At 48.9% G+C, this 22,183-nt stretch overlaps 1 protein-coding gene across 4 annotated transcripts in view; it reads left to right on the top strand.

The window, feature by feature from the left end:
- The window catches only part of STPG1 (sperm tail PG-rich repeat containing 1), a 57,509-nt gene extending 36,553 nt beyond the window's left edge, over nucleotides 1–20,956 (top strand). For all 4 annotated transcript variants that reach the window (XM_050792263.1, XM_050792254.1, XM_050792282.1 and 1 more), the window contains 4 exons: nucleotides 4,780–4,888; nucleotides 8,750–8,915; nucleotides 16,940–17,130; nucleotides 19,345–20,956. In XM_050792263.1, the coding sequence (XP_050648220.1) occupies nucleotides 4,780–4,888; nucleotides 8,750–8,915; nucleotides 16,940–17,130; nucleotides 19,345–19,421 (543 nt within the window). In that variant the 3' untranslated portion in view covers nucleotides 19,422–20,956. The remainder of the gene's footprint in view (nucleotides 1–4,779; nucleotides 4,889–8,749; nucleotides 8,916–16,939; nucleotides 17,131–19,344) is intronic.
- The last annotated feature ends 1,227 nt before the right edge of the window (nucleotides 20,957–22,183 follow it).

Here is a 22,183-nt window from a genome sequence, read left to right as displayed (position 1 = left end):
ACTATGCCATTTTCCAAGCTATTTTGGTTTTATACCTTTATTATGCCATTTCCTTTTTTCCTTCATAATATTTATAATTAATAATTATCTTTCTGACTACAAAGATCCTGCCCACCTTCTATGATGGATTCAAGCAATTATAATGTGTCCCAAGTAATATAAGTGCCTGCTAGGCCAGCACTGTCCACTAGGAGTGAAATGGGAGCCACAGACATCATTAAAGATTTTCTTTCTTTTTTTTTTTTTGAGACGGAGTCTCGCTCTGTCACCCAGGCTGGAGTGCAGTGGTGCGATCTCGGCTCATTGCAAGCTCCGCCTCCCTGCCTCATGCCATTCTCCTGCCTCAGCCTCCTGAGTAGCTGGGACTACAGGCACCCGCCACCACACTTGGCTAATCTTTTGTATTTTTAGCAGAGACAGGGTTTCACCATGTTAACCAAGATGGTCTCGATCTCCTGACCTCGTGATCCGCCCGACTCGGCCTCCCAAAGTGCTGGGATTACAGGCATGACCCACTGTGCCCGGCCTCATTTAAGATTTTCTAGTAGCCACATCTAAAAAGAAAAAGGGACAGATAAAGTTAATTTGAGTAATATAGTTTACCCAACAGATCCAAAATATTATCATTTCAACACTAATCAATATAAAAGTTATGAATTTTATATTTGAGGAAGATTATTTTCCTTGTACTGAGTCTTTAAAATCCAGTATGTGTTTTATTCTTCCAGCACATCTTAATTTGGGCCAGCCACATTTCCAGGGCCAATAGCCACATGCAACCTGTGGCTACTATACTGGGCAGTACAACTCCAGGCAGTCTTCCCTCGGCATAATCAGAGCCTGAAAATAATGATGATGATGAGGAGGAGAAGGATGAAGCCCTTCTCATGTACTAAGTGCTGGTCTAAGAGTTATATATTAATCATATTTAATACTCACAAGTGAATCCATAACGTGGATTATCTTGTTCCCAGTATAAAGAAGTGAAAGCTGAGGCTCAGAGAGGTGAAGGGACTTGGCCAAAATTCCCCAGCTTGAAGGCATCATTTGCACATCAGTGGGCACTGGTGGATGACTGGGGTGGAAAGCTGGGGAAAGGTCAGAGTCACCTCATTCCAGCCCTGACAGGCTTCCCTCCGTGGATCCTATTGCTCCTCCGTGCCAGGCTGGTGATACAGCTTAGATTCCAGTGGGAAATTCAGAAAAGAACAGGTAAACAAACAAAATAATTACAAACTGTGATCAATTTGAGGGTCAGCTGGAGCCTGAGGGAGAATATGTGGGAGATATGGAGGTTGGCAGTACCACATACTTTAGACTTGGTGGTCAGAGAAGGTGCCGAGGCTGAGACCCAAGGACTGAGGAAGAGCCAGGGTTGGAGAAAGAGCATGTGCCAAGGTCCTGGGATAGCAAGGAGCTCAGCCCACGAGGACCTACAGGAAGGTCGAGTGGCTAGTGTAGCATGAGCAAGAGGAGGGGGAGAAGGGGGCACCAGACAGGCAGTGGCCAGTTCACGCAGGGCCCTGAAGATCCCAGGAGGAAGTTTACATTTTGTTCTCTGGGTCCTAGGAAGCCCATGAGGGGGTTGGAGGTATGGGGTGGCGTGATCTGATTTTTTTTTTTTTAGACAGGGTCTTGCTATGTTGCCCAGGCTGGAGTGCAGTGGCACAATCTTAGCTCACTGCAACCTCCGCCTCCCCAGTTCAAGTAATTCTCCTGCCTTAGCCTCCCAAGTAGCTGGGATTACAGGCGCATGCCACCACGCCCGACTAATTTTGGTTTTTTTTTTTTTTTTTTTTTTTTAGTAGAGATGGGGTTTCACCATGTTGGCCGGACTGGTCTCGAACTCCTGACCTCGTAATCCACCCACCTCGGCCTCCCAAAGTGCTGGGATTACAGGCATGAGCCACCGCATCCAGCCATTCTGATGTGTTTTTTTAAAAGTTCCTTCCGGCTGCTGTGTGGTGAATGGACTGCAGTGTGGGTTGGGGGTTCTGAAAAACCAGTGAGGAGACTATTATGCTGACAGGAGAGATGGCAAGGTGTGGTCCAAGAAACTGATCAGAAAGGGGCTTAACCATTGCCCCTTTGCCAATCCCAAGTGGCAACCAGGCTACTAGGGAGACAGATGCAGGAACGGACTGTTTGTGCGGATGCCCCTCTCTGCGGCCTCCCAGTTGTAGCTGAGGGACGCCACCGTCAGTGTTTCATGCGCCATTCTCCCCAAATCGCTGTCTATTCCTTCACCTGGCTTCCTGTCTCCAATGCCCAGCACAGGTCCTGGGATGCAGTAAGCATCCATCAGTGTTTATGATATCAAAGGAATAACTTTCCAGTAATACACAGTTGTTAATCTAGAAAGGACCACTTCCCAAGTCAGAATTGTGTCCTTCTGCCAACAGATACATTTAGGTGCATATTTTTTGTTCATTATTGTCTTAATATGACCCTGAAAATAATACACGCTCATCAAAAAATATATTCAAGCCCTGTAGAAACCCATGAATTAGAAAGTGGAAGTCCCTTATAATTCTATTTCCCAAAGCAAACCACTGCGTTAGAAACCAGGTGCAGACTGGGCACAGTGACTCATGCCTGTAATCCCAGCACTTTGGGAGGCCAAGGCAGACAGATCACCTGAGGTCAGGAGTTTGAGACCAGCCTGGCCAATATGGGGAAACCCTGCCTCTACTAAAAATACGAAAATTAGCCAGACATGGTGGCACACACCTGTAACCCCAGCTACTCGGGAGGCTGAGGCAGGAGAATTGCTTGAACCCGAGAAGCGGAGGTTGCAGTGAGCCAGCATCGCACCATTGCACTCCAGCCTGGGCAGCAGAGTGAGACTCCATCTCAAAACAAAACAACAAAACAAAACAAAGAACTAACCAGGTGCAGTTTCTTTCATATTCTCTCCTACCTCTGTCCCTCCACCAGTGTTAGCATTATGCTGTACACAGCACACATGCATTTTCTTCTTAGATTTCTTTCCATGGCAATACAATAAATCTGCTTCAGTCTTTTTTAACCTGCTGAATATTTTCCTGGCCCCATGGAGAAATCTTCCAGTGACGCACACTCAGCGTATACAAAAATGTTCCCTTTTTCAGTTGCTTTTCTGTCTGGGTGAAAAATAAAGCCGACATGCTGTTTTGTCTACAGGTGGCTTTTTTTCAGGCCAGGAGAACAATGGTTGAGTCAACTGGTGAGGAGTAGAAATGCAGTAATCCTGTTAGCCACACTGTGCTTTGAGGTCTGTCAAAGCCTTTCTCTGCCTTTGCTGCCACCATCCCTCACTTGTATATTCGAGTCCTCTTCCTTGGTACTGTGTTATTACCTTCTCTCCGGCAACCTGGCTCCTCTCCCCACTCCCCACGTCCAGTAATTAACCTGTCCCATCTGGTCTCTTTGTTTGCCCTCTCTGCATGCCGTCTAGCCATTAGGGCCCTGGGAAAAGCTAAATTCCTCCACCTTTGTAAACACAAAATCAAAATGCCATCTGCATTTCTCAAGAAACATTTTTTTTGACAAAGGAGTATCACAGCAAATCAAACCATCCTGGCCCCAGCAAATAGTTTCACTCATTCGGCAAATATCCCCAGCAATCACAGGTTTAATTTGTATTGCCTCTGTTCTCCAATGAATACAGGAGACTGCAAATTGGCATTTAAAATATTTATGATTCATGTGTAACAGAAGAATGATCTCAGGGTTTTTTCCTATTATTTTTAGAGTTCTGAACACATCGCACACTCTCAAATGTATTTCATGAGTCGGCCAGAATGCTTAATTTCTGATCAGTTCAGGAAAGTCGAGACAAGGGAGTGCTTGCAAATGTGATCACAATGTTAAATGATACGACTTTCTTGTGTGCCCCAAATGCTGCATTTATAGAAGGGCTATTTGAACAGTGAGCAGTGCACCTAGGAATGAGGATGGGGATGGGTAGGACTGTGTGTCCTGAAAAACAGTAAAAATAGTAGAAAACCAAGTGCAGTGGCTCATGCCTGTAATCCCAACACTTTGGGAGGCCGAGGTAGGCAGATCATTTGAGTGTAGGAGTTCAAGACCAGCCTGGGCAACATGGTGAAATCCCGTCTCTACAAAAAAATACAAAAAAATTAGCCAGGTGTGGTGGCGTGTGCCTGTAGTCCCTGCTACTCTGGAGGCTGAGGTGGGACGATTGCTTGAGCCCGGGAGGCAGAGGTTGCAGTGAGCTGAGATGGCACCACTGCCCTCCAGCCTGGACAACACAGTGAGACTCTGTCTCCAAAAAAAAAAAAAAAAAAAGTAGCAACAAAATGAAGATAATTTTCAGGTGTAGCATTACACACTTCAAAAAAAAAAACCACTTTCCTAGAGGTGATCTCTGTTGGCCCACCCCTACTCCCTGATGGAACTCCACAGCAAGTGGAGCCGACTGTCCAATCCGTTTTACAGATGACGAAACTTGGTGTCAGAGAGGTTACAGATGCAGGACCACACAGCCTGTCCTAACAGAAGTGAGCCTGGAAGCCGGCCTGCAGCTAGCTGTGTGCTCTGTTCCTTCTTGAGTGACCAGCATTTTCTGGGGATCACAGACTCATAGACCACTTGAGCTGGGATGACGGGGAAGCCACAGCCAGTGTGACCTTTACAGCTCACATCTTTACATTTGCTAAGAAGGACAGGTTTCAGTTTGATTTTTTTTTTACGTACATTTGCCACTTGTCCAGGCATGATGACAAAGACAAAGAGAGGAAAGGCACTGAGTACATTGGGTGTATTTTCTCCCCCCAGGCCTCTGTCTCTTGCTGCAAGCAGAGAAACAACGTCTGTGCCCGAGCCGGGTTTATGTCAAAAACCCAAAGAGGATCTTTCATTTTTGCTGAAAAAGGACCTCCCCCAGGTAAGCAGCTGCTTTGCCCTGGCCTTGACCTAAGGGTTAAGTGTCCCAGATTTGATTTGCAGGGCACCTACTTCTTCATAGGGAGTCTTTGGAAGGATTTAGTCTTTGGGTGGGGAGGAGTAGCAGGCAGGTACTGAACAAAGAGGAGAGGTGAGAAGACAGCCAGCTCTCCCCACCAGGAGGACAGGCTGGCTCTGGAAATGGGCCTCCAAAGCAGCTTCCGGGCCTGCCCTTTTATGACCTGGCATACCTGCTCTGGGCAGCCAAGTGGAGAAGTGACTTCTCACCTCAGAAGTGCGCACATTTGTATACCCCAGGTGCCATAGAGGCCACTGGGGAGGGGTGGGAGACACAGGGCATGAGCATACATCCTGTTCCTTCTACACTCAGCTGCCATGTTCCTTTTCTCCTGTGCCAGAGGTGACTTCATCATCTAGTCGTGAAACGGAGGAGGCAGCTCTGTTTCCGGGGCACCCACTCAATGGTTTCCATGCAGTCTTGCAGGTCTGCCCTCGTAGGTTCGTCCACTTAGCCCTGCTTTTCAGATGAGGAAATGGAGGCTCAGAGAGTTGAAATGACTTGCCCAGTGTCACACAGCCGGTAAATGGCAGACACAAGCCCAGAGAGATCTCACTAAGGAGCCCACGTCCTCCATCATTCCATTGTCCCTTCTGGAACCTCCAAGATGCAGGAATAACAAGAGCTTTCCTCCAAGTGTTTCCCCTGCTGGCCTTGGGGCAAGGTGTTGCACCTCTCCTGTGCTCTCTGACCGCCAGTCCTGGAGCACTCATTATGTTAGATTATCCCAAATAGGTCCCACAGACCACGCCCCACCCCCAGGATCCTTGGGCACCAGAGCTACCCCAGGAGCCTTGGGCCCAAACCAGGAGGAGCAGGGAAGGTTTGCTTCTGCAATCACGCCTCTTGCAGAGGGGTGTGGATGAAATTGTAGTGCATGTCAGATTTCAGCAAATCCAGATTAAAGTTGAAAAGATCAATCTGAAGCTGAATAACAAAACCAGCGCTAATTAGGAAGCTCAGCCCCAGTTCATGCTCCCCTGCCTTGCATCATCCATGGGCAAAACCCCACCTTGTCTGTTTATACAGAAGAACAAAGTCCATCCCTGGGGTTGGCCAGAGTCCCTGCCAGTGAGCCTTGGGATGCGGGCACCTCCACAGTCCACCACCTGCTCCTGCTCCCTCCTGGCGGGGGGGGGGATCCTGAGAAGCCCCCAGCCCCTTATAACACAGAACAGGAGGGGAAGGGCGGGTACTAGCATCTGTTAAGCTCCCCGTGGGTGCCGGGGCCTTACATTCATTATCTCATTGAATGCTCCAAAGCCCCATGGAGCAGGCACTCACCACGTAATCATGTGCTCAGAAAGTGTGAGCTGTTCTTACTTTATCCCCCCTTCACCGACAGAGGTGATAGAAAAGCAGATGATGGGCCCAGTGTCCCACAGCTGGATTTCTTTTAGTTTTTGTTTTTGTTTTTTGGAGATGGAGTCTTCTCTGTCACCCAGGCCGGAGTACAGTGGCACGATCTCGGCTCACTGCAACCTCCGCCCTCTGGGTTCAAGTGATTCTCCTGCCTCAGCCTCCCGAGTAGCTGGGATTACAGGCATGCGCCACCACGCCCAGCTAATTTTTGTATTTTTAGTAAAAACGGGATTTCACCACGTTGGCCAGGCTGGTCTCAAACTCCTGACCTCAAGTGATCTGTCTGCCTTGGCCTCCCAAAGTGCTGGGATTACAGGTGTGAGCCACCACACCCAGCCCCACGGCTGGATTTCAATCCAGGCTCATCTAGTTCAATACCTGGTACCTTCTCACCCCCCACCCCAGCTTCCTGGCGGCTGGCTCTCTCTGGTAGTGGCAGCATAAATGCCTTTTATTCCTTGCTTTTGCTTTTCATTGTTTTCCGTATTTTGTAATTCAAGTGTTGCTATAACCTTTTTAGTAGAAATATATATATGAAACAAAGAATATGAGAGTTATCCAATATTGTAAATGCTGCTGACATCTGCTTTTTTAAAAATTTAAGTATATACTGGGAACTTCTTTTTTTTTTTTTTTTTTTTTTTTTTGAGAAGGAGTCCTGCTCGTGATCACCTAGGCTGGAGTGCAGTGGTGCATCTCAGCTCACTGCAACCTTCGCCTCCTGGGTTCAAGTGATTTTCCTGCCTCAGCCTCCAGAGTAGCTGAGACTACAGGTGTGCGCCACCACACCTGGCTAATTTTTTTTTTGTATTTTTAGTAGAGATGGGGTTTCACCATATTGGTCAGACTGGTCTCAAACTCCTGACCTCAAGTAATCCGCCCACCTTGCCCTCCCAAAGTGCTGGGATTATAGGTGTGAGCCACTGTGCCCAGCTGATACTGGGAACCTGTTTTCATGTTAGTAAAAATCCTTTTGGAACATCATTTTTTTTTTTTTTTTTTTTTTTTTGAGACGGAGTCTCACTCTGTCGCCCAGGCTGGAGTGCAGTGGCCGGATCTCAGCTCACTGCAAGCTCCGCCCCCCGGGTTTACGCCATTCTCCTGCCTCAGCCTCCCGAGTAGCTGGGACTACAGGCGCCCGCCACCTCGCCCGGCTAGTTTTTTGTATTTTTAGTAGAGACGGGGTTTCACCGTGTTAGCCAGGATGTTCTCGATCTCCTGACCTCGTGATCCGCCCGACTCGGCCTCCCAAAGTGCTGGGATTACAGGCTTGAGCCACCGCGCCCGGCCTGGAACATCATTTTAAATAAATATATAGTATATTATTATATGATGGTACCATACATTAAGGAAGCAGTATTGTCTTATTGGAAATTGTGATTGTTCTGAATTGATTGCTAATATGAATAGAGTAGTGGAGAACATCCATGCACAGCGCTACTGACAACTTAGGGGTGAGATGGCTTCCTCTTCACCCCAGTTTTGGTCATTCTCTTCTTCCTTAAAGCTTTGTACACAAATTCATTTTATTCTGTCACAGTTTCTGAAGACAGGGCATTGTGGCATGGTGAGGAAGTGTGGGCTTTGGAGACAAGCAGACCAGTCTCTACATAGTGGTGCTCCATACATACATGTTAGCTGGGCATAATGGCTCACACCTGTAGTCCTAGCACTTTGGGAGGCTGAGGTGGGAGGATTGCTTGACCTAACGAGTTCAAGACCAGCCTGGGTAAAATAATGAGACCTCGTTTCTACCAAAAAAGAAATTTTTTTTTTTTAATTTTCAGGACGTGGTGGTACATACCTGTAGTCTCAGCTACTCAGGAGGCTGAGATGGGAGGATCACTGAGCCCAGCAGGTTGAGGCTGCAGTGAGCTGTGATCATGTCACTGCATTCCAGCCTGGGCAACAGAGCAAGACTCTATCTCAAAACAAACAAAAAAGATAGTTGTTGATTGCATGATATTTACAAAGCAACCACTATATGCTAGGAACTTAAAATATTATTCAACTATCATAACAACTCTGTTGTCAGAAGAATTATTATTCTTACTTTGTAGAGAAGGAAAACTGGGCTTCAGCAAGGTGGAGAGATTTATCTAAGTCCCTGGTTAGATGAATGTCCTTTGGCAAATTATTTAATATCTCTGAGTCTCGGTTTCCTCACATTTAGAATGAAAGCAGTAATACTCATCTTGCCAGGCTAGTGCGAGAACGAAATCAGCTAAGTGTGTGCTTCCCGTGCCATCTGTTCTCTGCTTGGTGAGGACTGTTTTTGTTTATCTCGGGCAGCCCTTCCACTTGACCATCCTAGAGTGATGTTGCCTTACAGCCATCAAGTGTGTTCTTAGGGGTAAGGTACTACTTTTTATTTACTTGAGAAGAGTTCCTTATTCTGTCATAAAATTTCTTTCTCCGTAGGGCATTATGATATCAACGAATCCCTTGTGAAACAGTCGCCAAACACATTAATGTCTTGTTTTAAATCAAAAACCAACCGTGGATTAAAACTGACGTCAACAGGCCCGGGACCCGGTTATTACAACCCTGGCGATTGCACAAAAGTTCCAAAAAAGACTCTTTTCCCGTGAGTCCCAATCATTCTGATCTTTCTTTTGAAAGGTGGTTGTGGGGAAGGAGCCCAACATAGAGAAAAGGAAGGGGTGCCACTGCTTGGCAGAACACAGTGCCAGGCCACTCTTCAGGGGCCCTTAGTCACACATAATGGTGCTCAATAAATGCCTGTTGAATGCCTGATATTTATTGAGCAACTACTGTGTGCCAGGAACTTAAAATTGTATTCAATTATTACTATAATCCTGTTGAAAGAATTGTTATTCTTACCCCATAGAGGAGGAAGCAAGGCTTCGGATTTGGCGGGAGATTTGCCTAAGTCCACACAGCTAAAGTGAGGAGCCACAGGGAATTGGCTCAGGACGAAGTCTGTCCTCATTCCCTGTGATGCTGGATTCCCCTGGTGCTGACAGTGTTGTATGTTTGTAACATAAAATCCTCGCTGGAGTGGCAGTACGTTCAGAAGCAGTCCGGCTCTCGCAGCTTTATACTGATGGAAGTTTAAGCCCCGACTTTGGAGTTGGTGATACCTGCTGGATTTGTACTTCAGCTCTGCTCTTTTTATGCTCTGTGACCTTGGGCAGAGTTCTAACCTCTCTGAGCCTCCATGCCCTCATCTGTAAAGTGGGAATAATTCCTGCCTCATAGGATTGCTTTCAGAATTAAAAATATATGTTTGGCTGGGCGCAGTGGCTTGCGCCTGTAATCCCAGCACTTTGGGAGGCCGAGGTGGGTGAATCACTTGAGATCAGGTGTTCGAGACCAGCCTGGCCAACATGGTGAAACCCTGTCTCTACTAAAAATACAAAAATTAGCCAGGCATGATGGTGCATGCCTATAATCCCAGCTACTCAAGAGGCTGAGGCAGGAGAATCACTTGGACCTGTGAGGCTGAGGTTGTGGTGAGCCGAGATTGTGCCACTGCACTCCAGCCTTGGTGACCGAATGAGACCCTGTCTCAAAAAAAAAAGGTAAATAAAATATATGTTTGGCATTGGCATTGCAGCTGGTGACTCAATATTAACACAGATTTTTAAAAATAAATACAGGGATTTGTGTTACCCTGTTTAATATCCTGCACATTTTATATTACTCTCACCTAAGAGTCTCAAACACTCACAGGGCTTATTTATTTCTCGAATGGTTCTAGAACTTCTGGAACTAACAGCAGTTAGGGTTAGTCCTCCTGTTACCATCTCAGCTCTCACCCTGGTGCAGCCCCTCCAGACACAGCTGGCCAATGGGAGGGCTGGCCAGGTGGGACCAACCATATATCCACCTGGGCCCCTCCGGAGAGATCAGGCAGGTGGTGGGAGCCATAGCCACAGTGGGTCAGAAGTCCAGGCAACCCAGGGAGGCTGACAACATTGGGCATAGTCTGATCATCAGCCTAGGGCAAGGGGACCACTGTTAGAGAGAGGTGAGAGTTGTGAATCTGCCAAGTTGAACTTAGAATCTGGAGAGGGGATTGAGACCTCCGCTGGAATCCACCAGAGGAGTCCCTTCTGCCCTCCAGGGCTAGGGCTCTGCAGGCTGGCCTTGTACAGGCTGTAGGGCCAGGGGCTGGGGCAGGCCAGTCTCCAGGAACAGCTCTCTCTCTGGAAAGCCTCTCTCCAGAGACCTCCCGCCTCCAGGTTGGCATGCGGCGTCTCTACAAGCAACTGTTCCTTTACTCTGCCAGAGGAAGGTGGTCAAGAGGACAGGTATTGGGGTTGGCCGACCAGAGTATGAATCCCAGCTCTGTACCTTCCAGAGACTTCTCTCTGAGCCTGAGTTTCATGTTATTAAGTAGAGATAAGAATCTTGTAGGGATTCCGTGAAGATTCGATGAGAAGATGTTGGAAAATAGCTATTACCGGCTGGGCGTGGTGACTCACGCCTATAATCCCAGCACTTTGGGAGCCCAAGGCAGATGGATCACTTGAGGCTAGGAGTTCAAGACCAGCCTGGCCAACATAGCAAAACCCCATCTCTACTAAAAATACAAAGCTGGGTGTGGTGGCGGGCGCCTGTAATCCCAGCTACTCAGGAGGCTGAGGCAGGAGAATTGCTTGAACCCAGGAGGTGGAGGTTGCAGTGAGCCAAGATCACACCACTGCACTCTAGCCTGGGTGACAGAGCAAGACTTGGTCTCAAAAAGAAAGAAAATAGCTATTACCCTTATAATGATAGCTGTGGTTATTGTATATCCTATAGACATATTAGGCTATATTATACAATATGGCTGTTATTTGGCATGGCAGCTCAAGCCCCCAGCCCAAATTTGGAAGCTTCTTCAAGGAAAATGGTGAAATAACATAAGAGTGGAGGACACTTGATTTTTAACTGTTTTATCTGGAGAAGTATCTTCTGGCTTTTGCTCAAGTTTGAGCAGGTGGTTTGAGATCATTCTTATTTTATGGTGGTTGCATTTGTCAGTCATCAGGCTCTATAGATTTCTAGTTCTGTACTGGAGGCTCAGGTGAACAGGACACCACGCCTCCAGCCAGCCTCATCTGGGAACAGCCTCGAAGCCAAGTGGGGGAGCCTGCAGCAAAATGCTGGGTTAGGTGGCCTCAGGGGTGTGTGGCCATGCACACCCCGTGGGGCCGTCTTCCCACTGGGCAGTGCAGCGGGGCTGCGTGTCTGGGGCTTCTAGGGATCGCTGGCTGTCTGTCAATGCTTCATAAATAAAAGGTCTTTGGTCAATAAGTCTGAGAAGCACTGCATGGTGACCCTCTGCCCCTGAGAACATCGCAGTCTGCACAGGCATCTTAAAGGCTCTGAGAAGGGCAGGGAACAGCTGATCACGTCTCCTGGGGAGGCCATGGAGGCGGCGTGGGCAGTGGATTGATTAGTGCAGACTCCAAAGTCAGTACCGTGGAACCTCCACTTTCCCCTCTCACCAGCCAGGTGGGCCTGGGGGAAGGGAGGTCACTTAACTCCCAGTGAATTCAAAGTCGTCTTTGGGGAACGGGGATAAGAGTACCTCATAATGTGGTTGCAAGGATAAAAGGAGATAACCCACAAAACTCACATGGTAACTTGTATTTTTATCAAAGCAGGTGAGCAGGTCTTCCGAGTCTTCCTAGGGTTTCTAGTGTGGCCCCTTAGGGCAGATGCTGTGCTGGGGGCTGGCTGTTTGTTAGCACTGGCATTTCTGAGCTCCTTAGCTAAAGGTCACACCATCGGGTGTTCCTTGGCCATGGCCACCTTGCTGAATCAAAAGCTAAGAGGATTTCTCAGCTACCAGGGTGTCTTCAGAAGCAAAGTGAAGTGTCAGCCAAGGTTTCACTTCTGAGGTCTTCAATATCCGTCACAGTGGTGACTCAATGACTTAGGGTGAGTCAGGGTGAGAGTTTTGGAGATCAAAATAGTTCCTCCTAGGCACTGCCTTCCAACTCATGCTCCCCGGCAAGGAGGTGCAACACTCAGGGTCAGCTTTCTAACCCTTGATCTGCTTCCTGGAGTTTTAAGCCACTGGATTTGCACAGACACGCTGTCTTGTCACAGCTCGAGCTGAAAAATCAAGCCCCGTTGGCCCCACTCCAATTTTGGTAATTAGATTGGGCCCACCTTAACTTCCCCTGGGATTTTCAATTCGATATGGGATGCTTCCTCCCAAGCGGCTGTGATCTGTCACCCGCCACCCTGTTAAATAGATACTGCATTCCACCCCAGAGGCAATCGGCTGCCCTTTAATGATGAGAAAAATTGCCCCTTTATCCCTCCCAACCCTGGGAATCCCTGAGGCAGAGTGAATGTGTGCCTGGGAGTGGCTGGAGGGTCTCGGATGCCTTCCCCAAGTGGCCTGCTGAGTCCTCGAAGACATTCATTATTCTTAGGTGATTTGCAAACAGCTCGCATTGGAAGCTGCAAACACATTTAATCCAGCTGTGGCCGACTCAGAGCCTTTGATAGATGTTTTCTTTCCACGGGGCAGGGCCAGGTTGGCTTTTATAACTGAGTAATGAGGCTCATAAAAGCCCTGGTCACAGTGCACTGTGGGCTGCCCTGGGTTTGATCTGGCCTGACCTTTGTGATTTGCCAGCCCCACCTCGACATGGAGGGACCAGCCCTGGATGAGGATGAAACTGTCATGTGGGCCTCAGATGCCTGGGCGCCTTTACTTGCTGCCAGTCCTCTGCTTTTCTCGGCACTTCAGCAAATGTTCCTAGGATAGGGCTGGGGGCCTCAAAGCTGAGGAAGACACATTCCCTTCCCTTAAAGAGCTAGGCAAGTAAAAGCCATAGAAAATGCAACATTTTAAGTGCAAAGGAATAGCCAGAATGTATTCAAGGGCCGTATACTCTGAGCTGAGAGCTCTCAGATGCGATCTGCCGTCATCCTTCCACTTCTCCTCCAGGTGGGCATGTCACTCTGAGTTTACAGTGAGGTGCAGGCTGTTTACCGTGGTGGGGCTGGGATTTGAATCCAGGTCCCTCTGCCTCCAAAATCCATCTCCAAAACCCATGTTCCTCACTTGAGTCACAGGATGGGAACATCCAAGACAGGTGCGGGGTGGTGAGATGGGTGTCGGTGGAGGAGAGAAGTTTCCCTGAAGGAAGTGAGAACGTCAAGAATTGAATTCAAGTTTGCGGGGAAAGTTGGTGTTCCTCACAGAAGGAACAGCAGGGACAAAGGCATGGAGTTGCTGAACTGTGTTGTGTTGGGTGTTTCTGGAAGGTAAAACGGAAGCAGCAGTACGTGGGAGATTAGGCTGGATTGAGAGGCCATAAATAGATCTTGCCTTTAACTTTTCGTCAGGGTTTGTAAGTGGGGAGGGTCAGAAGCCAGTGAACAACCCAGGAACTCGCTGGTGGATGGAGGGTTGAAGGCAGTCTAGGTGCTCAGCGTCTGTCTCCTTGTGTCCCAATTTCTGCCATAACGGCTACAGCTTTCCCCATTCCATGCTTTTGCACCTGCTGTTCCCTCGGCTGGAAATGCCCCTCACCTGAAGACTTTCTGGATTTCTGGGTGGATTTCTGGATTCATCCTGTTGGAATTAATGTCCGTCTGTCTCTCTCTCTTTCTGCTCTCAATGCAGTTTTGTTTGTTTGTTTTGGAGTTTTTTTGGTTGTTTGTTGTTTGTTTTTGTTTTTGTTTTTAACCTCTATTCTAACAGATTTCATGTTTTTAAACAAATGTTACAAGTAAAGCACTAGTTAATCTTCCTAACAATCTGGGTGGAAGTATTATTTCCACCATTTTACAGATGAGGAAATTGAGGCTTAAGGAGGTTAAGAGCCTTTTCTAAGAACACATAGCTGGTGAATGGAGAAGAGGGGATTCAAACCCAGTTCTGTCTGAGTGCAAAGCCCGTACTGCCTGAAGTTGTCACCAGTCATGGCTGTTGCTGGCAGCGGATTGTCAAGCCCTTAAGGACACTCGGGTCCGTGTCTTAGTACAGAACTGCCTGGATTCCCAAGCATGTCTGGCCCAGAGTCACACACATGGCTGGTGCTCATGAAAGATCCATAGAGCTAGGCTGAAGGTTCTGAGCCTCTCCTGGGCATATTGAAGGAATGGAAGGCAAGGGACCTCTCTAACCCATCTTGCCAAGAACACTGGTGAGTCATTAACTCAGCGTGCTCCAGCCTCCTGCAGGCTGTCCTTGGCTAAGAAAGCAGACACCTCATGGTGTTCTCAAAGAACAGGGTGGGAATCTTGGGCATGGAGTGACCCAGACCAGTGATGGGGTGACCTCATACAATGGTTGGTTCATTCCAGCTTTAATTTCCAGGAATCAAACCTGTCTCTCTATGATGCCAGCCACAAACTCATCAAATGTCTGGAGGTGTTTTGAAGGGGGAACCGCAAGCCAGAACAAGGAGAAGCCAGCTTTTATTTATAAGGGGAGAGGTTGTTGATTACACCCTATAACCAGTTCTTCCATGCAGATTCACAGCAAACAGGGAGGCAGCATGTCCCCGCTTTCCCTGTGGGTACCTTTGTTCTAAATATAAGCATCCACGCCAGCTGCTCCTCCACCACAAGATGTGAACCCAAGCACATTTATGATGACTTTTAGTGTCCTCCCTGACAAGGGGGGTGTCCCCTGCCTCAGCATGACTCTGAGGTGGAAGGGCCCTAAATCAGTCTTTTACGAGGCTCAATTGCCTGTCTGTCACCAAGCAGCACACAGTGACGCTGACACAGGGATCATCAGAAGAATAACAACTATCTTTATTGAGCACCTACTATGTGCTGGTGCTCTACTAGGTGCTTTACATACCTTTTCTCTAGTCATCGTAACTCTTTTATAAAGTTAGTGTCATTGCTCCATGCCATGCTGTGTATACTGACACTAAGCTATGGAGAGATCAGGGGCCTTGTCTTACAGCCAGGAAGTGGCATGACTAGAATTCAGCCTCAGGTCTTTGTGACCCTTAAACTCAGTCCCCTCCGCCATCATGCTTTCCTCCATATTGCTAGGTGCCAAAGACTTGAGTTCCATGCCAGCATTCCTATGAACGTGCCTATAACTTTGGATCAGTTGGATCTGGACACCAACATTTTTAGAAAACTAAGGAGGTTGAAGAAGATATCACTTGGGTCCCCTCAAGCTCTCTGTGTTTGAGAAGTTGTTGGCTAAAGTGCAGTAGTGCCCCCGTGGCCAGGAATCCCAAGTCCCCTCCTTTGCTTGGATGGGCTGGCTCCCTTGGTCGTTGAGTGCTGGGGGAGGCTCCTTTGGCCATTCAGTGCAGAGTACCTCCTCTCCCCTTTTGGTGAGAAGCCTTTTAGAAGAAGCCCTGGGTGTGAGCCAGAAGGAGGCGGCCCTTCTATTGCATGGTTGGGAGAGTAGCATGATTCCTGTAACAAGCCCAGAAATCTCTGACAACCCAGTAGAACTTTGAATCAAGGCCTGATGAAAGGTCACAGCAGGAAGGGACCTCAGAGGTCATCTTGTCTAATTCCTTCCTTTTACAGATGGGGAAACTGAAGCCCAGAATGAATTAATGACCAAGCTGGGACTCAAGTACAGGTCCTATTTCTCTTTCATTTAATGTCTCAATATCAGAAGTAAAAGATAGACTCCCTTTCTTTTTTTTTTTTTTTTTTTTTTTTTTTGAGACGGAGTCTCACTCTGACGCCAAGGCTGGAGTGCAGTGGCCGGATCTCGGCTCACTGCAAGCTCTGCCTCCCGGGTTCCCGCCATTCTCCTGCCTCAGCCTCCCGAGTAGCTGGGACTACAGGCGCCAGCCACCTCGCCCGGCTAGTTTTTTGTATTTTTTAGTAGAGACGTGGTTTCACCGTGTTAGCCAGGATGGTCTTGATCTCCTGACCTCGTGATCCGCCCGTCTCGGCCTCCCAAAGTGCTGGGATTACAGGCTTGAGCCACCGCGCCCGGCCGATAGACTCCCTTTCTTGAAGGAGGGGAAGACAGACCTGAAAACAATGACAGTGTAAGTGTAAGGGTTATGCAGTCTCTTGATTTCCAGCCCAGTGCTTTTCCACTCATGCCTCCTGCCTCCCCAGGATGATATTTAGTAGGATTCTGGAACATCAATGTTACAGTGGCCTCTAAAGACCTGCTGGTCTTGGGATGGCAAATCTCTGGGCTGTGGGATGCTTCTTTCTCTTCCCTGATCATGGCAGACATCACAAGTGGCTCACCAAGGCCTCTTCGCATTGAGTCATGTGAGGCCTCAGTTTCTTTCACAGAACTCCAGCTAGGCACTACCAATCGATCAGAGTTGGCACATGAGATATACACTGCCTGCCATTTCTGATTAGCTCCACGTCTCCAACAATGCACACCGAGCTCTCACTGTGTGCCAGGCCCTGTCCTGAGTGCTGTGTTTTAGGTGCATCATCTCATTTATCCTGACAACCCTGACCTCAAAGTAGTTACTATCATGATTGCCATGTGCAGATGAGGAAACAGATCCCAGGGTTCCCAGCTCACCAGCAGTGGAGCTAGGACTCTGCCCAGGTGCCACGTCCAGTCCTCTTTCAGACAACCTGGTGCTGTGCAGGCCTTGGCTGCGTCTAGAAACTATGCCTTCCCCACTAGACTGCCTTAGTGACATCTTCCCGTTTTTATCTTTCCCAAAGGAAAAACCCCATCCTGAACTTCTCTGCTCAGCCTTCGCCTCTGCCCCCGAAGCCGCCTCTCCCAGGTCCTGGTCAGTATGAGATCGTGGACTACTTAGGCCCCCGCAAGCATTTCATCTCGAGCGCGTCATTCGTGTCTAATACCAGCCGGTGGACAGCGGCGCCCGCTCAGCCAGGCCTGCCTGGCCCAGGTCAGAGGATTGTTTTAAATGATTATAAAAACCAAATCTTCTGGAATTGTCATTCTTGGGTCGTCACATGCCCCTGATTTATAGGTTGTTTCCCAAATAGGTGACAGGGATGAGAGTAGTTTGGAAGCGTTATCCGTTCACATTTTCACAGTACAAAAGTGTTTTGTTTTTTAAGGTGAAGGGGCTCTTAGAGATGGTCCAGGCCAGAGATTCGTACTGAGGACCATGAACATCTAAAAGGCTCAAAGATAGTCTTGAAGGGGTCTGTGACTCTGCAGTTGGCTGCAGACTTGGCACATATAGACATTATTTTCTGGGAAAGGAGGCCATAGCTTTTGTCAGCGTGTCAGAAAAGTTCTTTGTCTTTGTCATTATTAATTTTTTTTACTTTTTTTTTTGAGATGGAGTCTCGCTCTGTCACCTAGGCTGGAGTACAGTAGTGCAATCTTGGCTCACTGCAACTTCCACCTCCCAGGTTCAAGCAATTATCGTGCCTCAGCCTCCCGAGTAGCTGGAACTACAGGCACATGCCACCACGCCCAGCTACTTTTTGTATTTTTAGCAGAGACGGGTTCTCTATGTTGGCCAAGCTGGTCTCGAACTCCTGACCTCAACTGATCAGCCCGCCTTGGCCTCCCAAAGTGCTGGGATTACAGGCATGAGCCACTGTGCCCAGCCAGAAAAGTTCTTTTTCTTAAAAATATTTAAACTACTGGTCTAGTGTGGCCAGGTTATTTTACAGCTGAAGAAGCCCTGGAGAGCAGGTTGGCCACAGGTCCGTGGCGAATTCATGGCGGGCAGTGCCAGGCGTTTCCCCATTTGTGCCTTGTTTGTTAATGAAATTAACCAGGGATTGTCCAATGGAGCAGCACTTTTCAGCCATCTAGCGCCACGCCCTTTTTACAGGCAAGCATAAGTAGGGATCACCTGTTATATCTGGGATCTAGCTGGGAGCTAATATCAGGAGGGACTCACTCCAATGGGCAGTCTCTGTGCTTCCTGACCTATTTGTAGCTCTCTATAGAGCGCTTTTGCTATTACCACACCCTGACCATGGCCAAAGCATTGGGGACTGACATGTGTGGCAGGTGGCACAGGAGGACGAAGGCAGAGCTGTGATGGCCGCCAGCTTGGTTACACTCAGCCTTTCCGTGAGTGTTGACGATGCTCCTGTGCTCGGGAGCCAAGATGACCTGGGCCCTGGGTTTGCCCCCAGAGGCTGCAGTCAGGTAGGGAGACTCCTTCCGCTCCATACTCACAGGTGAGACTAACATAAGGCAGACTGGGCAGGGAGAAAGTCACTCACATAGCTTTGGCCTTGCAAATGTGGTGATAATCACACCAGCAAGGCTATAGAGGTTTGATCTGGGGCTCATCTGGTCAGTCAAGGAGAACTCAGCATTGCAAACATGTATATCCTCTATACAAGGGGTGAGCTCCAGAGAGGGCAGGGCATGGGCAGGGATCCTGGCTTGACCCTGCTCGGCCACATCCTCTAGGAGCATTGCCCGAATGACTTTTCCATGCCATTTGTGGTGCTAGACACCTGGCACACAGAGACAGGCAGCTCCTGCTACTCTGATCACCCATGCCAAGGTGGGCTTCTGCGAGGGGTTTCCTGGGCACATGTATGTGTCGGCATCTGCCTGCTCAGCTTCCAGTAAACTCAGATATACCTGGACTGCCATGGGCTCCCCTCAGCAGCTTCCCAAGTATAGGAACAGAGAGGCCGCACTCAGGACCCTCATTAACCAAGTCAGTATCAACAAGAGAGTTTCCGGTCGCCTGGAGCTGTGATTCCCAAGCCCTGTTCATTTCCTAGAGAACCATGTCTGCAACTGTCATGGCTTCTGCTTTTATGGAAACCCCTGAACTAAATCAAAACAAGACCCCATGAAGCTAATACTTTGCTTCAAGAATATTGTTTTACTCAATTTCTTTTCGAATTTCATAGAAAATAGTTTTGTAAATTTTGTTCTGTTAAAGAAGTTGAAAAGAATTAAAGAAGGTAGGAAGCCAGAGTTTGACTCCTGCTTGGGCCCGTTAAGAGCCAAATAACCTCGGGCCAGTTCCTTCCACTCTGTCTCCCCTCGTGTAATATACAGGGGCTGGCACAGGGCTCCCCAGGCCTTTCCAGCTCTGAGGTAGAATGCCAGAGACTGCAGCACTGGGCCTTTTCTCTCTTAATGCCTCCTCCTCTCTCTCCCCTCGCAGCCACGTACAAGCCAGAGCTCCCGGGAAAGCAGTCCTTCCTCTACAACGAGGACAAGAAATGGATCCCGGTGCTGTAGGGATGTCACACAAGGTCGAGGAGAACCCCTGCCATCAGCCCGTCCCGCCCAGCTTCCCCAGGACATTCCTCAGGAGGAGACTGACCATGCGTGTGGCAGCTGACAACTTGGGGGCCAGCTCTACCACTCTGGCCTGGCTCTACCACTCTGGCCTGGCGTGCTAGCCGGACTGCTGCCATTGCCTTTGTCTTGAGCTGGAGACATTGCTCCCTGGAGACTGCACCCCAGCCCCACGGACTCCAGTGGGTTCCTGAGCAGAAGGGAGGAGTGGACAGAGCCCCTGGCTGCTTCCCCACGCACCCATCCAGGCTGGCTTCCGGCACGACTCCCTGCCACAGACTGAAGGGACTCCTGAGGTGCAGACTTCAAGGAGGAGCAGTCCACCCTGAAGGTGGCCAAGCCTGGAAGCCCCACCCTTCCCTGTGTTATTCCTTCATTCATTTACACATTCATTCATTCCCTCACTCCTGCCTTTCTCATTTGTCCCTTCCTGACCTCACTCACTCACTCACTCACGGTGTATCTACTGGGCGAAAGCTACCTGCAGGCAGGCGATGCTTTTTCCACCAGTCCACAGCTTCCTTTCTAAAGTGACCACCTGTTTGGAAAGGCCTCGCTTTACTCCTTTTAGACCTTTTTCTTCTTTGGAGTGGGAGATCATCTTGGAATGGCAGTGGCCGGGCCCAGGGGCTGTGCTTTTCCCTGACTTCCTCTGCCGGCGGGACTGAATTTTCTCAAGGCTTGCAGGCCCCTCCATGGAGTCCACATGGCCTGTCTAGGCCTGATAGCCTTTGTCTCTTTATGTGGAGGCCAAAAGAAATGTGCCCTGGTGGTTTTGGTGGAGGCTGCACAGGTGCACGGTGGGTGGGGAGCTGCCAGGTTCCTTCCCTCATCTCCCAGCAGACTTTGACTGACGCTGTAAGTCTCTCTGTGCATTCACCCCGCCAGATACTGAGAGGTTACAAAGGCTCCAGGGCCTGTACGTCTGTGGCCTCTCCAGAGAAGTGGTTCTCCGCCTTGACTGCGCACTGTAACCACCTGGGGACTTTAAAAAGTACTGAGGCCTGGGGCCCACCCACAAATGCTGATTTAACTCCTCCAGGGTGGGGTCTGGGCAGTGGGGAGGCGGGGGGGTAAAAGCCACCCAGGTGATCCCAGTGACAGGTGAAGGTTGAGCAGTGACACCTTCCAGCTTCTTGACTGGCTCTGGGAGGGGAGCTGGGAAGGACAGGAGGTGGGAACTTTATACACACGGAGCACCTACAGCGTGGCTGCGGTTCCACACTCCTGTCATTTAACCTCCACGCATCACCTCATTCTGACATCACGGGGGCGTCACAGCCACAGTGAGGCCTGGCCTGGCAGAGCAACTCTGGGTGCCCCACTGGGGGCACGCCTAATGGGAACCCAAGGCAAAAGGAAACATCAGTAATACGAATCCTGTCTTCAAAACTGTGATGTTTTGTTCACCATGCATTTTTTTTTTGCCTTAATTTAAAAAATATTGCATTAAACTTATTTATCTTGATTATTGAGCTTTTGGGCACTCCTTAATTTTTGTGCCTTAGGCTAGAGACTCACCTGCCCGTAGCCTTGACTCTAGGTAGGGGCTTGGGAATTAGGACCACAGACTCTGTCAGCGCTGGAAGGTTCTTATAGGCATCATGGTTTTCACACTTCTTTAAAAAAAAGTTTTATTCAGACAAACGTTTACAAGAAATCCTATTTAAATGGGGAGAAGCAGAGCTGTGGTGATGGAGTTGGGGGGCGGATACACAGGGCCTGCTGCAGCCCCTTCCTCACTTTGTAGTGACCTTGGAGACCCACCAGTGAGTCCTGAGGCTCTGAAGATGATAATTACAAACAAACAACGGAGATCATGTCCTGCATTTCATACCAGAGAAACTGAGGGCTACAGGTAGCAGTGGCTGGAAAGTCTGCTCTCCCAAAGGAAGAAAGACGCACTTCAACTTGGCAGCTTAAAAAAGCTAAATGAGGCAATGAAGGAATTGAACTAAGAGACAAAAACTGGCCGTTCACGGTGGCTCATGCCTGTAATCCCAGCACTTTGGGAGGCCAAGGGTGGGGGGGGGGGTGGATTACAAGGTCAGGAGTTCGAGACCAGCCTGGCCAATATGGTGAAAAACCGTCTCTACTAAAAATACAAAAATTAGCCAAGCATGGTGGTGGGCATCTCTAGTCCCAGCTACTCGGGAAGCTGAGGCAGGAGAAATCGCTTGAACCCGGGAGGCGGAGGTTGCAGTGAGCAAAGATCATGCCACTGCACTCCAGCCTGGGTGATAGAGTAAGACTTCATCTCAAGGAAAAAAAAAAAAAAAAAGATAAATGAAAAGAAAGCAAGCCTGAATCTGTGATTTGTTCTCTAAGGAAAATAAAGGCCTTGACTTGTAGCATTTGTCAATTTCTGACTGTCACCATGGCTGATTTCAGTGTGCCAGCACGACCACACTGCTGCAGAGTTGGGACGAGACGCGTGCGATTGCTTCTGTGAGCTGTAGGAGCTGGCTCCGGGGAAAGTGGCTTGGCCTAGGGAATAGGGGCAGAGCTGGCACAAGACTCAGGTCATGTGGCTCCCAGCCTTGGGTGCTGCCTGCTGGCCCCAGCTGTGAGGTCCTCTTCAAGCTCATTCTGCACCCTTCCCAGGACTTTCTCTTCAGAGTCAATGATCCTGAGGTTGTAACAGTCAAAGACAAACATCTGGGCATCAGGAATCTGCTGCCTTCCAGAGGTGGCACCTCTGC

The sequence above is a fragment of the Macaca thibetana genome, chromosome 1 (genome assembly GCF_024542745.1).
Source record: "Macaca thibetana thibetana isolate TM-01 chromosome 1, ASM2454274v1, whole genome shotgun sequence".
Taxonomy (NCBI): domain Eukaryota; kingdom Metazoa; phylum Chordata; class Mammalia; order Primates; family Cercopithecidae; genus Macaca; species Macaca thibetana.
The sequence above is the reverse complement of the archived record's forward strand: the minus strand, read 5'-3'. Positions and strand labels throughout refer to the sequence as shown.